Source organism: Equus przewalskii, chromosome 14, assembly GCF_037783145.1.
Source record: "Equus przewalskii isolate Varuska chromosome 14, EquPr2, whole genome shotgun sequence".
Classification (NCBI taxonomy): domain Eukaryota; kingdom Metazoa; phylum Chordata; class Mammalia; order Perissodactyla; family Equidae; genus Equus; species Equus przewalskii.
The window spans coordinates 29485250-29501690 of NC_091844.1; the positions used below are offsets into that span (position 1 = coordinate 29485250).

Below are 16441 nucleotides of genomic sequence, written 5' to 3' on the forward strand. Positions count from 1 at the left end.
CCTTGACCTGGCCCCTGGGCTTGCCCCTACGAGTACCCCACTGCAGCTGTGGTGAATCTTGTGATCTCCCTTCCTGCCTCTCCCACTGGGCCCCCCACCTTTGCACATGGCCCTGCTTGCCTGGAGTCCCTGCTCTTTGCCACTATCTCAGCCCTGTCCTCTGCCTTCCCTTGGCTGCCAGGCTTTCATTTCTCCACTCAGATACCACTCCTCCAGGAAGCCCTCCGTGGTAGCGCCATCAGCATTAGAGCACAGCCTCCTGTGTGTGCCTATGTCTCTTGTGGAACTGCCTGTTTTCTTTCCAACTCTGCCACCCTCATCAGACTGTGAGCTCCACAGGACAGGGAGTCATCCATCACCTACCTCCAGGCCTCCTCTGTGCCTGGCACACAGTCAGTGTTCAATGTGGGTTTGTTTGGTGATCAAATGAGTGCTTTGGCAGAAAAGGCTCGAAATTGGGCACCCACAGTGGAACCCCACCCTGAGACATGACCACCTTTTGTGGCTTCTTAGACATTACTCTGTTTTTCCTTTCATTTTTAAAATTGGTTTTTGAATGTTCTGTTTTCTTACATAAGTTTTCACTAACACTGTCATCCACTCTTAGTTGGCAGGCCTAGGGACGATGACCAGTGGGTCCACCACTCACCAGGTCATCCTGGGCACATCCTCCAACTTTTCTGGGTTGGATCTGGAAGGATGGGTGGGCTGGGCTGGGTGCCAGAACTGAAGGCAGCTCCAGACTGGCATGAGCCCCTGGTGCATGTCAGGCCCCATGAGGACATGGGCAGTGGGGCCAAGTCAGCCAGAGGGAGGTCTCCAGTGGAATGTCCTAGGGCTCTGTCTTCAGTCTCGTCCCCTTCAGTTACTTTGTAACTGCCTTGGTCACATGTGACTCTGGGTCACATTTCAGGAGCAGGACAGCAACTTGGCAGTGATTGTGAATTCATGGGCAAGAGCACCAGGACCCAGGGTCTCACAGCTTTGTTAGAAGGCTTACTGTTCAGAAAATGCAGCTGCACAAGTGTAGGCGGCCTGAGCTTCCTTGGCTGAATCGTTAGGATAAAGCCCCGGGGACCCTGTGGGCTGAGTAGGCCTGCAGCGGGGTGGGTGGCTCTGATGAGGCTCCCTTGGACTGCAGCTGCGTCACTGGAGACAAGCTACCCAGAACACAGGAGTTGGTTTAGTTCTGGACTCCACGCATCGAGAGGAGCACTGATAAATGGGAGTCCCACAGAGCAGCAGGATCTTCTGGAAAACTGACTGTTACTGGAATGAGCTGCCTGGCCCTGGGTTAGGGAAGTGTCCGTGTAGCTGCCTGGCCCAAGAAAGTGTGAAGGTCATGCACATGTGACCAAGTCACCTGCTTCTGGGTGGCTTGCCCAGGCCCTGGCATAGAGTAGGTGCTCAGAGAATGCTTATTGAATCATTGGCCTTCCAACTCAGAGATTTTATAAATCCTGAAATCCAGAGGCAGAGAAGGTGGGGAAGCACAAGGCAGGGGAAGAGGGTTTAGGGGTGCAGGAGGAGCCGGGCCTGTTGGGGAAGAGGGAGGCGAGGGGGTCTGCAGCCCTGGATATTAGCTGAGAGTTCAAGCTTTGTCTCATGGCTCATGGGGACCACTGAAGAATCTCAAGCTAGGGAGCAGCTGTGCTAAAAAAGAGCTTTCCAGGAGATGAATGTGTTAGCAGGAATCTTTTATTAAGAGACCCTGAACTTCAGAGTCAGCCTACACCTACATTTACAGGCCGATTTTTCAGTCCAGAAATTCCCAGTCCTGAGTTTGTGACACTTCAATATGGGTTGTGAAACTCCCCAAATTCTCAAGTTTTTAAAAGAAAAATCTGTAAACTGCTTTTTAGCCTTACAATGAGTTTTGGATGTATTTCCATGGTAATCATAGAACTCCAACTTATCCTTCTTAACAGCCACAATAATTCAGTCTGTGGCTGTTTTTTTTTTAAATTATGAAATATTATTTCAAACACATGGAATATTATAGGAAATAGAGAAAAAAAATGTTCGATGCACCCAAAGCCTTCTGTGCCCTTCACCTTTGTGATTCTGGTCCCTTCCTTCTCTCCCTGGTGGGATGGCTGTTGACTTGCATCCTGCCCATTTATGTTTTTATATTGTGTCATATGTGTATGTACTACAAACCAGAAATTGTATTGTTTATGTGGGGGTTTTTTGGTGAGGAAGATTGGCCCTGAGCTAACATCTGTGCTCATCTTCCTCTATTTTGTATGTGGGAAGCCGCCACAGCATGGCCTGATGAGCAGTGTGTAGGTCCACGCCCAGGATCCGAACCTGCGAACCCTGGGCCACCAAAGCAGAGCATGAACTTAACCACTGCGCCACCCGGCCAGCTTATGTTTATGTGTTTTTTAAATTTACATTAACTACATTAAATGCATTAACTGTATTGTACTGTATATATCCTTTTAAAACTTACTTTTCATTAAGATTTATCCATGTTAATACATATACATTCATTTTGGCTGCTCTGGGCGTTCTGCTGCATGACTATTCCACAGTTGATTAACTGGGGACATTTGGGTGTTCCCAGTTTCTTGTTATTATACACAGCACTGCACTAAACAACCTTGTACGTGGGTCCCTGTGCACATGGGTGGGAGTTTCTCCAGGGCAGGGGTATTCTGGGCCCTCCCTCAGTTTTGGTCTCACTGTGCAGCCAGTGTTGAGAGACCAGTCTGGGAGCTGTACCGAGAAATGTCAGAGGGCGCGTGTCCCCAGCTTTACTGGAATTGCTGAATGAGCTCGCTGGCTTGTACTCTGCCTGCAGGGTTTGGATTTTTGTTTCCCTCCGTCCTCTTCGACACCTCTTCAACATTTGGTATTATCAATCTTTAAAAATTCCTGTCCATCTGAAATAGTTCTTTTCTCATTTTAATTTGCAATTTTCCAGCTTCCAGTGTGGTTGAGAATGTTTTCTTAACTGTATTGAGCATTTAGGTTTCCAAATAGAAGAGAGAGAGAAAGAAGGAGATCCCTATTTCATACCATATACAAAAATAAATTCCAGATAGATTAAAGACCTAAGTGTGAAAAATAAGATGTGAAAACTTCTAGAAGAAGATATAGATGAACACTGGAGTAGGGGTAGAGTTTCTTGATGACGCAAAAATTATATACCGAAGAGGAAAGGGTCACTTATTTGACTACATATTAAACTCTGTGACTGAAGACACCATCAACAAAGTGAGGAAGCAAGCCACACGCCTGGAATAGCTATTTGTAAAGCATTTAACCAATGCAGATTAGTCTCCAAAACAGGTAAAAACTCCTGCAGGTTGACTTTTTTCTTAAATTCAAAAATCTATCGATTGAGTTCATGTTCATTGATTTTTTAATATTTCTTTTATGAATTCCTACTTGAATATTTTTCTGTGACTTCAATCACTGTATCTTTTCCATAATAATTTTTAAAGCTCTGTATATATTTTATGGATATTTTTAGCTGAAAGTAACAGACTCAAACCAGCTTAAGTAATAAAGAAATGCATTACGTTACAAAGGTCGAGTCCAGAGTGAGGCGTCCAGGGCCCTTCTTCCGTCTCTGCTCTGCCAGGGCCTCCATCTTCAGGCTCGCTTCCTTCATGGTTGTAGGATGGCAGCAGTAATTCAGGCATCGCATCCAGAACCCACTGCTGTCCAGGGGACAGGCCACCTGTTCTTAGCTGGGAGGAGACCTTTCCCAGAAGTCCCCTACAGACATCTCTCGTTGGCTAGGATGGGCCACATCTCCCTTCCTAAATCAACTACCGGCAAGGGCAGGGTTATCACAATTGGTTTAGACTAATCTTTTGGGAGTAGAACAGCTATTGGGAGTCGGTGACCCTCCACAGATCAATATTAGTAGCCCTTTGTCATATATAATAAATATATTTTCCCAGTTCCTCATTTATTGTAACATGGTTCATAAATAGGTATCAAACGCCGTATTTCTCAAGTCTAAGATGGCTCAGTTATAAGAGGCATGAATATAATGGCCTTTCAGAAGAGGAGAGAACTATATTTCATGTTCATTTGACAGAATAAACAAGCATTCGCTACATATTCAATCCAAGTCACGTTCTTCAATGCCACAGAGCTGGAGTCTCAGCCTTTTTCACATCTTCCGATTCTCTTTTGGACGTTGGTGGTTAAACCCAGCATCGTGGCCACCACTGCTTTTGGTAATCCCTGCCTCTAATCGTGACCCTTTCAGCCCCTTTTAAAGTGTAATTTCAAAGCACATAAAAAAATATTGGGAATTTTTTGTCTGCATTTCCTATATATTTATACTTGTGGTTTCCTTTTTTTCTTTACTTGAAAGAAAAAACATTCCTGAAGTTAATCAGCTGCTTTACGAAGTTTCTGATATAGAGATGCCTAAGTGTAGGACCCGTGAATAGGTCACGCCAAACCCTGCTGGCTGGAACGTTTTCAGGATCTACTTTGAGAAGTTTGGCAATTGTTTTTCACTTTGTAGGCAAATAAAGCATGATTATGTTCTCATTATAAAACTGCAAACCGTATAGAAAAATTTAGGGGAAAAAAGTGGAAGTCCTTCAACAGTCCCTAATTGCTGAATTTAGTTCCCTTCCTCAAGGGGATCGCGCTCTGAGGTGTAAACCTCCCAAAACGTTACCTGTGGATTTATGCACACATATGTGTGTATACCAGCCACAAGGTTTAACATTCAGTAAACCATCCTGTACATAATCAGTAGCTTTTTTCATATAAGTTTGTCTTGGAGATCTTCCCGTGTGAGTTTCCTAATGGTGGACATTTAGGTTGTTTCTAATTATTTGCTCTTACAAACAGTGCTATAATTAACATCCTTGTAAATGTCTCTTTGTGCATATGGGCAAGCATTTCTTTAGGGTAGCTATCTATGGTTTGGCAATTTCTGCTGCCTTTAATTGCATTGCCTGGTAGCTGGCAGACGATCTTCTGCATGTACAATAACTTTTCATGTCCGTGCTCCATTATAGTGTAAGTTTTAAAAAGATGTTTTAGGCAACAATTAGGAATCTAAGTTTAAGTTCAAATTCTGTCTGGATTGTTGTAGGCAGCTGAGGTGACACTTGAACGAACAGATACCTCTACACATGGCCAAGTTCACCCATGCATAGGCAGTTGTGATGGGGAGCAGGTAAGGTTCCCCCCATTGTAAGGCACATCATGATTTTTAGCACATTAAAATATGAGAAAATGCATCTTAGAACAGAGGACTTATGGTATTTTATTTTCCAAACGAATAGCCCATTGCTTTGCCTCTGTGTCTGAACGGTCCTTGCCCTGCGAGTTAATACAACTGCTTTACCACAGCCTCATTTCCCCTACTGGTGGGTGTGTTTCTGGACTATTAACACCATTGATCTGTGTGTCTGTTCCTGTGCTGGTTCAGGGGGCAAGCTCGCCTGTAGTCGTCTTTTTGAGAACTTTCTTGTGCATGTGTCTTTCTGCCTACTGCTCTTTCTTCTTCCCTACACTGTCCCTTTCACGCGGTGCTTCATTAGTTGTTCACAATCTGCATGATTTTGCACCGCGATGGGTCTGATGTAAGAACACCTGCAGCAGTGCAGAGCATATTTTCCTCAGGACTTGACACTGAACTTGCCATCAGTGTGAAGCAATCTCTCTCCCTCTCTCTCTCGCTCTCTCTCTCTCTCATCCTGTGACATCTCCCAGCATCGCTGCTCCAACATCAGTTACGCCTGAGTCTTGAATGGTGTCAATCTGAGTTGAAAATGTGCCAGCTTTCTTAACATTATCACTAACAAACTGCTTAATTAACCTGCTGGTAGTGTCAATAATAGATCTTGCTGGTGGGCTATAAAGGAGACCCATGGCCCATGGTTGGTCTCTCTCTCCCTCTCTTTTTCATTTGCTTAGGCTCTCAGTGTCGGTGTCTCCAGAGCTGTACTTGCCAGGAGTGGGATGGGAGGGACCAGGGAGGGTTTGAAAGGAATATAGCAGAATTGAAAATTCTAGATGAGATCATGGAAATGAAATCACTGAAGCAGACTGGCATTCTCGGTGCTCAAAGGCAGGGATGGCTAGTAACCTGTGCATACAGCAAGTGCTCAATAATTGGACTACCAGTGTACACAGTTGAGAGAAGAGATTAGAGGGCATGTGCCATTGGAGTAGGCAGTAAGAACTGTGGGTTTTCCGAGGGAGGAGGCTGGGGGGCGCCATCATTCTGAAGCTTTTAGGGTTTTCTCTGTCTTTTTTCCATGCAGGCAGCTTAGATGAGAGGGGAGTGTTGTCATCCCAAAAAGTGTTCTGGAGGGGCTTGTCTGAGGGGAGAGAAACTGGGTTTTCAGCTCATTTCAGGCTTTATCTTTCGTCTCAAGTGGTTTTGTATTTGAACCAAGTCTTGCCCTGTCCTGCTGTGGTTACGTTGCACATTTGGAAATTGCGGAGAGCAAGCGAGGTGCCACCATGAGGCTGGGCAGGGGGTGGAGTTCACAGAGTGTCGGCCAGCGGCTTCTAGCTTTAAGCAGATGCTCATCCCGTGGACCACATTCCTGTAGCCTTTCCCAACCTGGAATGGGGGGGGTGGGGGGGGGGCGGTTCTCTGAGGGCAGAGACTGATGCCTTTCAGGACAGAAAACGCCAAGATCCTCTCCAATGGTTTTGTTGGCCCTCCTGGGAACTGAGGGCCTGGCTGTCCCAGGAGCCTGAGGGATATAGAGCATTCCTGCCTCCACTAGAGGGCGTGTCACTGACACAGAGGCCAGGTGCCCCCTTCCCAAGGCCACTCTGGGGGCCCTTGTGGGCCCTGAGCCCTGGGAGCCCCTGGGGCTGGCAGGGGCTTACCTCTGAGGGTGAGATGCAGAGTTAGGGTCGGAACCCAAGCCCAGCTGGGCCAAAACCCAGGTTCCCAACCTCTCCTCCTTTACCCCAGACTCAGCTTCCTAATTCTCTCAGTCTCTGGATGTATATAAGACAAGTTTTTCAACATCAGCACTACTGACATTTTGGGCTAGATAATTCTTTGTTGTGAGGGCTGTCCTGTGCATTGTAGGATGTTTAGCAGCATCTCTGGTCTCTGCTCACTAGATGCCACTAGCACTCCCACTACAGGTCGTGATAATCAAAGATGACTCCAGACGTTGCCAAATGACTCACAAAATCGCCCCCACTTGAGAGCCATTGTTTGAGACAGGTGAGCGTGCCTGGTGTGGGGACAGGAGGGACCTGATGCAGAAGAGGTCTGCCCGTGGTTACCACTGCAGCTGAGTGTCGTGTGGAAACGCGAGAGCTCCTCAAAGATGGCATATGTGCTGTAAATACATTTTAAAACTGCCTTTGGTTCCTGCTTTTCTTCTCCAAAGACTGCAGAGCATCTCGGTCTTCCCCTCTGTTTGTTCCACCTCCCCACTTTATTGAAACGGGAGACTGAGGCTCGGAGACCCCCAGAGTCTTGAGCCGCCCCTCACCTGCAGACCCCTGTCCCACAGCAGTGAGCACCCTGGACCACTCTGCTCCCTAGCGCTGGCTCGGGCACCAGGAGCATCTGTGGTCCTCCTCCCACTCCACCTGCCCACGAGGCCCTGCCGCCCTCCAGTTCCCCAAACCCCGGTGCCCCCCCACTGGAGGGAGTGGGGAAGCAGCAGGTGTTGATGCTAATCAGCGTTCACAGCCCAGAACTGCAGTCGCTCCCAGGCTCACACACTCCCCAAAATTAAACACTCATTATACAAAATTAATTGACATTAATTAGCAAAAATTAAAACTTTAAACACAGCAAAGCGCTTTTGGGGGAGGAGTGAAGCAGGCGGGCTCCACATTTGTCACCCCCCACTCCCCACCCGCCCACCACCCCCAAGTCCCCCCACTTCCATCCTGGAGCAGGGCTGGAGGAGTTCAGGCGAGGTCGGCACCAGTACTGGCCCTGGGCCCAGGCCCAGCCATGTGAGTCCCAGGAGAGAGGAGCCAAAAGAGCCTCCCTGTGCTGGTCACCAGATGATGGGTGGCCCACAAACTCCGGGATCCAGCGCTTAACTGAGGAGCCAAGAACCCTCCCCTCTGCCCAGGTCCCCATGATCTCAGCTGAGATTGGTGGGGCATGGCCAAAGAAGGAAACTCAACCATCTGAAGCAAGAATGTAGGAGGTGTGCCTTTAGCTCTGCCTGACCCCCCCCTCCCCCAAATCCTCCCATCTCCTGGGTACCCAAAAGACTGGGCACTGTAGCCTTTCAGCTTTGTCCCACTTTGCTGTGTGACCTCAGATGTCACCCCCTACCCTGAGCTTCAATTTTCCATCCATATGATGAGGGGGTGGTGCTGGGTGAACACTGAGGTTCCTGCCTGCTCTGGCACCTGCTGTCAGGGAAGCAAATCTCTGGGATCTTGATTCACTCAGAGGAACAAGGGACTGAATGTAGAGGGCTGGCATTTGAAGAGGATGCCCAGAAAGGCAGCCCTAGGGACTGAGTTGCTGATGGTGGAGCGTCAGGAACTAATGATGCATCTTCAGGCCAGAGAGCCCTCCCAGATGGGCATCCACTTCGCCTGCCTGCGGGGCCTGCTCCTGAGGAGAGGCAAGCAGCATCCTTGATCGCTGGTCGCTCTCTAAGCCCCTGAACAGTTTCCCCTTCCTCCCTAACACTCGTTATTTTCCACCGTTGCTCATCAGGTTCCCGAGGGCCCCCAAGTCCCTCACCAGGCTGATAGGCAGATGAGCAGCAGAACCACACCTTTGCCCACCGCATTTGAACTCGGCACTTACTCAGAACCTTTGTTGCCTGGGGTAGGGAGGCCGGGCTGAGGGTGGAGCCCAGTAGTCTTCTCCAGCAGATGGAACGCCATCCTCACCCCTCAGTCCTGCTCCCTGCTCCCCTCTCTCTCTCCAGCCAGTGCCAATATCTGCAATGTGGTCCTGATGCGGTACGGGGAGCTGCAGGAAGGCATCGATGTCCTGGATGGTGATGGCAACCTCGTGGGCTCCTCCAAGATTGCAGCCAGACATGTGGGTCTGCCCAGGGGCTCAGGGGGTTGATGCGGGGCCAGGAACAGGAGGGGGTTGATTTTCCATAAATGTTTTCATTCTTCAGGGGCTGCTGTCCACAGCATGCCCTCTGTGTCCTCTGGATCTTTCCTTCTCACCCCGTCCCCACTTCCCATCTGTATGTGCCCCAGGCCTCAAGATCTGGTCCCAGCTATGCCTGTCCCCTCCAACCACCCTCTCATCACCACTGTGAAACACCCCATCTCTTGTCCCAGCCCCTCAGGACCCAGTTTCTCTGATCTGTTAATTGGTGAGGGCAGAGGAACCCCCCGACCCCACTCCGAGCTTGCTTTCTCCTCCCCAGGACCTAGGGCCTTGCTCCCTGGGCCTTCATATCCTCTTGGGTAAGAAGAGGAAGCCTGGGAGTGGGTGGTTTGTGGTTCTGTGCTAACAGGCCCTTCTGCGGGTGATACCTCCCCGGGGACTGAGTGTGGCCCAGGTGGAGGGATTCCAAGCTTGCAGGAAGCCACAGGGGTGGATTGGAGAAGAATATTTTATTATAAGAAGGCCTTCTTTTACTTGTGGTTTCACCAGCCTCACCCACTCTACCACTTGTAATTAAAAAGAAAAAATTCCAGTCTGTGCATCTCCCTATGCTTTCCAGCCTTTATCCTAATGGCGATTAGTGGCTTGTCCTGCTCTGGCCTCCCGGTGCTGGGACGGGGAGGGGTCAGCTATGAACATTCACCTCTGCTCCAGCCACTGTCCCTCAACAGCTCCCACATGGGGCCCTGAGTCTTCCTCTGTCAGTGAGACCTTCTCCACAGCCTCCAGTGTGGGCAGACCCCTCTCTGTCCCTGTCCTCCCCTCCCCACTGGTCTCAGGGAAAACCTGTCCAAGGCTTGTGAGGGGCACCGGGCTCAGGGGTGCCAATGTCAACACTGCATCCTCTGCTTTCTGCAGTGGCTCTGGGTCCCTGTCATTCCCTTGCCTGTTCAGGAGACTGGAGGGACCCTTTCCCAGGCCTTCCTGAGGCTGATCATGAAGGACCCAAGCTCCTGGAAGAAATTTTCAACCCTTAGCCCATCGTCACAGGGGATTTGGCCTTAGTTTCCTGCCTGACCCCAACCTATCCAGCCCTATCCTCTTCCCTGAGTGGCTGTGAGGGAGGCTGACCATGATAACTCCTCCTTGTGGACCAAACAGCAGGGGACCCCAAGCTCTTCTGCAGCCCCAGGCTTCCTTTGGCCTGACTGGTCAGCCCCTTGCTGTCCGGGGGAAGCCTCCAGGGATCCATGGGCTACAAGCCATTCCTGGAGCCTTCTCTGAGGGGCGGGAGCCCGTGGGGTTAAAGGAACTCCCCACAGTGACCGTCAGACTGCAGCACTGCCACTGAACTGTGCCTTGACCGAGCCCCCAGCCCCCGGAATCCCAAGGGAGCCCCTGTAGGAGACACAGCAGACATGCAGCAGAAGCATTTCTCCCTTACAAAGCCAACCTCTTGTCACTAAGAAAGACTCTCATCCAGAGCCAGGAGATGCAAGATCTTCCAGATCTCTGAGTTTAAGGGATGTCAAAAAGAAAGAAAAAGTAAATCCCAGAATTTCTGTCCTCCCTCGGCACCATGAGTCTCACGTGGCTCAGCAGGCCCCAGCTGTTTGTTCTGGTCCTTCCAGCGCCTGTTTTGTTTTTAGAGCATCTCAAGTCCTCCATATGCTTCCTCCCCAGCCTCTGCACCCTGCCACCGAGGCACCTCCCTGGGCACAGGCCCCTTCCTGGGGCTGCTTCTGTGTTGCCACCCCTACCCCCCACATGGCAGGTGACAGGGATCTGCTCTTTTCAAATGCATGTGGTGGGAAGCGGGAGTGGTGGTGGTGGGGGGGGCTTTTTCTGTTGTTGGAATACAGCTTCATGAACAATTCCGTGAATTATTCCATTTGGCCAGATGTGCTTAGCAGCAGTACACACACCTAAGAGTCTGGGGTGGGGTTTGTTGCCAAGTATCTGTCCCCCACCCAGGACCCCCACTCACCACAGCCTCTGCTTGACCCTCAGGCCCTGCTGGAGACGGCGCTGACGCGAGTGGTCCTCCCCATGCCCATCCTGGTGCTACCTCCGATCGTCATGTCCGTGCTGGAGAAGTAAGTTGGGGCAGCCAGCACAGAGGGGCCACCATCAGGGAGGAGGGGGCCCCGGAAGGGGAACCGGCTGGCCCTGGGCAAGGGACTGAGGAGGAGCTGGCAGCCCTCCCTGCCCTGATTTGTCCAGACTCTCCCAGGCAGGCCAGCCCTGCTCTAAGGAGCTGGCGGTTCTGGAGTGTTGCGTGTCTGTATGCGTGTGTGTGTGCATGTGTGTTCACATGTGCGTGTGTGCGAATGCGCTCTGTTAGTACATGGTGCAGGACCAATTGTGAAGAGAGAGTCTGAGGAGTGTTGTGGGAAGACTAGATGTGGGGCCAGTGCTGCCCCTTTGAGGCATCCACCATAAGGCAAATCACCACCTCCTTGAGCCTCAGTTTCTCTGTTTATAAAATACAAATAGTCCTAACTCTCTGCCTCCCTCAGAGGGATGTTCTGAGTACATATACTTGTCATGACTGTAGAGAAATAAAGGAAGACAATGATAACCATGATAGAGTGATTCTATTAACTAATGAGTGTGAAATTGAATCGTGGCGACGAAATGCCGCTCGAAGGAGAGGCTGAGCAGGGAGGGGGCCTGCCAGTCTTCATTGCAGGTTTGGACAGGCCCTGAGGACTAGGGTGAGTCTGGGGGCCAGGCAGGGAGCAGGGCAGGGTCTCGCTGGGGAGCAAGGTGAGTAAAAGCCTGGAGTGCAGGTAAAATGAGGCCATGGCGCCCTCCCTCTTGGGGGTCTAGCCTGGGAGGGGGCCCCTCAAGGCCGTGCTTGGGCCAGGGGGCAGTGCAGGATGAGGACAGGGTGGCGGCACTCCACCTGGGGCTCTGGAGCAGGGGCTTCTCCCCAGTTTGGGGACCTTCTTGTTCCCACAATATGAATTATAATAATGGCTAACATATATTAACTATTCCTACATCCTGGTCCTCTCTCAGCCAGGCCTATGCCCAAATGCCATCACCTCGATGAGGCCCTCTCGACCACCCCATCCAGATGACAGCCACCGTTACTCCCTCGCCCCTGCACTGCCGTATTTTTATTCACAGCACTTGTCAATCTCTGAGATTCTCTCATTCTTTATTATCTGTCTGCTCCACTAGAATGTAATCTCTATGGAGGCAAGTCAATTCCTTGCTTACTGCCCTGCACAGCATCTAGCACAGTTCTGGCCCATAGTAGATGCTCAGTGTTTGTTGAATGAATGAATAATCTGATTAGGTGTCAGAACAGTGCAACACACTATGATATCCCCATTTTACAGATGAGGAAAGGAAGGCAAACAGAGGTTATCTCATCTGCTTGCAGTCATACACTAGGAAATGTCAGAGCCTGGAGTGGCCCAGGAATATGGCTGCAAAACTGGGCTCTTCCTACCGCAGTGGCTGCCTCTTGGGTCTTCAGATCACATCACGTAATCAGCATGTCTTTGGGTCCTACCCTGCGTGGAGGCCGGGGAGGAGCAGATTTGGGGGCCTGGCCTCAGAAAGCCTGTATTTTGATAAGGGAGATGGGCATGACCCACACACGGGTCAGCTGCATTTGAGACCCTGGTGGTCTGGGCGCAGCAGTAGGGGGGCTGGTCCAGAGGACAGGGGCTGCGGCTGACTCTGAGAGCAGGGGAGGATTCTGTGGAAGGGAGTGCTTTCTGGGCAGGGTGTGGGCCTGTTGTGTGGACATTGAGGAGTCCAGCGTGACAGAAGCAAAGCATGCTCGTCAGGGCCAGCTGAAGAGGGGCCCTGTGTGCAGTGAGGAGATGATTCCTCCCTCATTCTAGAAGAGGGGTGAGTCGAGGGGTGGGGTTACCTGAGCAGGGGTGTGGCACACTGAGCACTGAGATTTAAGAAAATTAATCTTGGGGCCAGTCGGGTGGCATAGTGATTAAGTTCGCGTGCTCCACTTTGGCAGCCCTGGGTTCATAGGTTCGGATCCTGGGTGCAGACCTAGCACTGCTCATCAAGCCGCGCTGTGGCAGCATCCCACATAAAATTGAGGAAGATTGGCGACAGATGTTAGCTCAGGGCCAGGCTTCCTCACAAAAAGAAAAAAAAATTAATCTTGTATGGAAGTTGCAACATTAAACAGGACCTGGGAGAGTAATTGCTGTTGTGCCCCTGACCCTTGTATACGTAGCTGCCTCGTGGACTGAGTCTGTCCCCAAATACCAGCGACTGCAAGTAGACACAAGGAGACCACCAGGCAAATGAGGAAGGTAGGACTTCTGTCTTCAAGGCTCCTGAATCCCGAACCTGGAATTTGCTGGGGAAAAATGTGGTCTGTGATGCCTTCTCGGCTGGCATCTGAGTTGGGTTTACAGAAAATGGGGTGATGGTTAGTGTTCCATTGTTCTGGGGACTTAAATTCAGCCTTGGGAGGCCATGGGAGGTGATGGGGCATTGTTCTAGTTCTGAACCTCCCGGGCCTGGGATCTGCTCAGCTTCTGGGCTGCCCTGCGTCTGGCTTGCACACCTCAGATCTGGCTGCGTCAGACCTCAGGGTCTGAAGAAGCCCCTCAGCAGGGTAGAGCCAGGTTAGCCGCTCAGTTCTGGCCGCCTTGTATTTGGTTGGTCCTTCCCTGAAGCTCCTGAGAGGGTCTCTGGGGAGGAGAAAGAGTCCAACCCGGGCTTCCCTAGGAATATCAAGATGAACTAGACCTGGTTTGTGCCCTCAGACTTACTCACCTCGCATATATCCAGGGAACTGCAAGACTGTGAGGCTGGAGGGGCAGGGCACCGTAGCAGCGCCAGCTGAGACTCCTGGTAGGAGAATAAAATCTGGGTTCCTGCTCCCCCACTTTTGAGCCAGGCTGGTCCAGGAGACTTCCCTCAGCCTCAGTTTCCCACCTGGAGAATGAAACCCCTGCCCCTTTCCTGAAGGCCCTTGGCTCTTTGCAGGGGCCCCCTGAGCACCCCGTAGCCTTTCCAAGCAGGGGTGCTGGGGGCAGGGCCTCTGCTGAGGAGGCTGAGGGGGGCAGCAGCCCCCACCCTCAGGGAGCCCCAGTTGGGTGAGGGAGTCAGGACAGCCAGGGAGAAAAGACAAAAGAACACTTACAAAGCAGTCTACTTGCAAATTAATGGAGCGCAAACTACAACTGTGCTCCAAGTGCTGAGGGAATGCACAGCAAAGGGCAGACAAGCTGTTGTGTGGCTGCTGAGGGTGAGGCCTGACTTGCTTCGCCTCTGGCCTCGGTTTCTCCTCTCTGGAGGAGCACTTCGAGATCCTCCAGGTCCTGGGTTTCCTGCTGAATAAGAGATGTAGGAGCCCACACGGTCAGGTTCCTGTCTCTGAGACTGAAAGGAAAAGATTTGTCTCAAGTCAGAAGCAGAGGAGCCTCCATCCCCAGCCCAGAGCACAGGGGTGCACATGCCCTCCAAACACACACACACACACACACACACACACACACACACACACACGCACGCATGCACACACGCGCGAGTGTGCGAAACATCCCCCCTCACTTTCCCTTGGGCTGAGGGCTCACATTCCAGCTTCACTGTCCTGAGGCAGAAGCTGGTTGGTTTTAGACCCAGAGCTGGGAGATCAGCGCCCCCCATGCCACAACATAATCCCCCCAAATGTAGAGGCAGGTGCAGTGGCTCTCTCTCACCAGCCCTGCATCCCTGGCCCTGGAGTTCACCCTCGCTCCCAGGCTGGGTCTCAGCTGGGTTGGGGTTCCGCCGCATCCTCCACGGTGGTTCCTGAGGCCGCTCCCCAGCCTCCCTCATTCCCTGGAATCCGGGTCTTTCCTTTCTCCAGGCATTCGCACATCTCTCCATCTGCATATTTTAACTCCCCCAGCTGCCTTTCCAATCCCTCCCTGCCATTTCCCTCTCCTCCTCCCCTCCCCCGTCCTGCTGTGTTCACTCTCCCGCCTGCTCTGGGCTGGGACATCAGAGGCTCCTGTTTGGCTGCTGTCTCGGGCCTGCCTCCTTCCTGAGTAGGGAGCACAGGCCAGGGGCTTCCTGGACCCCTTTCTCAGTGGGGACTTCAGCCAGCCACTCCTGAGAGAGGAGCCAAGGTCACAGCCCCACCAGAGTCTGTCCTGTGTCCCCGCCAGAGTTCCCAAGGATTGAGTCCATGACCTGCCCCACACCTGCCAGGGAGGGAGCTTCACTCTTTCTCCCTGTCACCTTCCTTGCCCTCAGTGACCCTCAGGGCTGTATCTCCAGAAACTTCACACCCTCCTGGTCTGATCCCCCTCAGGGACTGAGGTCCCAGTCACTGCCACCAGGGCAGGAGAGCAGCTCCACTTTCCACAGCATCTTCAGAGCTGGGACTCCGGGCCCTGCGTGCAAGGGTGGAACCAGCCCATGGGTCCCACCTCCCTGTCCTGCTGGAGAAGGTGATCTGAGCTGAAAAAGATCTCAGGGCCCATCTCAGCCTGACTTCCGGCCTCTCCATGACTCCATGGAAGCCTCCAGGAGGCTTTGGGCTGAGTCCAAGGGAAGTGTGAGGCTCCCCTGGAGGAGAAGGAGAGGATGGGGCACTGGACTGAGGTGGACAGGATAGTCCAACGGGCTGGAGCTTGATATAAGCACCTTTGTCCTGCTGCTCTTAATCCTGAGGAAATTCCCCTCCCCAGTAGCTCAATTCAGGCTTCATTCAACAGCTGAGCAGATCTGGGGTCCAGGCAGTTGGAAGGGCTAGCAGACCACCCAGCCACCGGGATCCTCCCTCCTCCCTGCACGCAAGGAGGGCCAGAACCACAGCAATAATCATGGGCGCTTCCTGTTCCCAGGCCTTTTACTTGCGTAGAATTTACAAGTAATTGGGCTTATTGGTACCTTAGCAGGAGCATCCTGGGGTTGGGTTTCTTAGAAGTGTGGTTGGGGATCAGCTGTTTCAGACTCATGGAGGCCTGTTCGAAATGCAGATTCCCAGGTGTACCAACTGGATTAGGATCTCATGGGGGTAAGGGGCCCTGCGAGTCTGCATTTTTAACCACCTGCCTAGACACTAAGTTTGAGAACTGTTGCTCCCGGTTTTGCTGTCTGCTCAAGGCCAGGTGCTCTTAGGATTCTTGTCCCAGGAGGTAAAGGTGGTGTGGGGTTTGCCTGCCCCCAGGAGGGCCTCTCCTGCCTGTGGCCTCAGCCAGCCCTGCTCCAGAAGGGGAGGGGCAAGAGCCCCGATTATATCCCCTTCACACCAGGAGCCAGTCTCAGTCCCGTGGGGGCCAACACAGTTGCCAAGGTCAGATTTAGTGCCCACCCAGCATCCCCTGGCAAATAGTTCAGTCATCCATCTTGCTGGCACATCCCACCCCCGGCCTCCCCAAGTGGAATGCTTAGTGGTCCCCACCAAAGGGCCTGCTGGATTATACAAAACGTAAAGTTCTGATG

The 16441-nt window shown here is 51.8% G+C and overlaps 1 protein-coding gene across 7 annotated transcripts in view; it reads left to right on the top strand.

Moving 5' to 3' along the window:
- SFXN5 (sideroflexin 5) overlaps positions 1-16441 on the top strand; it is a 108024-nt gene that overhangs the window by 71115 nt on the left and 20468 nt on the right. For 3 of the 7 annotated variants that reach the window (XM_008516590.2, XM_070572408.1, XM_070572407.1), the window contains exons 11-12: positions 8874-8989; positions 11024-11109. In XM_008516590.2, coding sequence (XP_008514812.1) covers positions 8874-8989; positions 11024-11109 — 202 coding nt within the window. Of the gene's footprint in view, positions 1-5077; positions 8990-11023; positions 11110-16441 lie in introns of those variants that run through there. The other 4 variants (XR_011525978.1, XR_011525977.1, XR_011525979.1 and 1 more) reach the window with 4 other exon arrangements.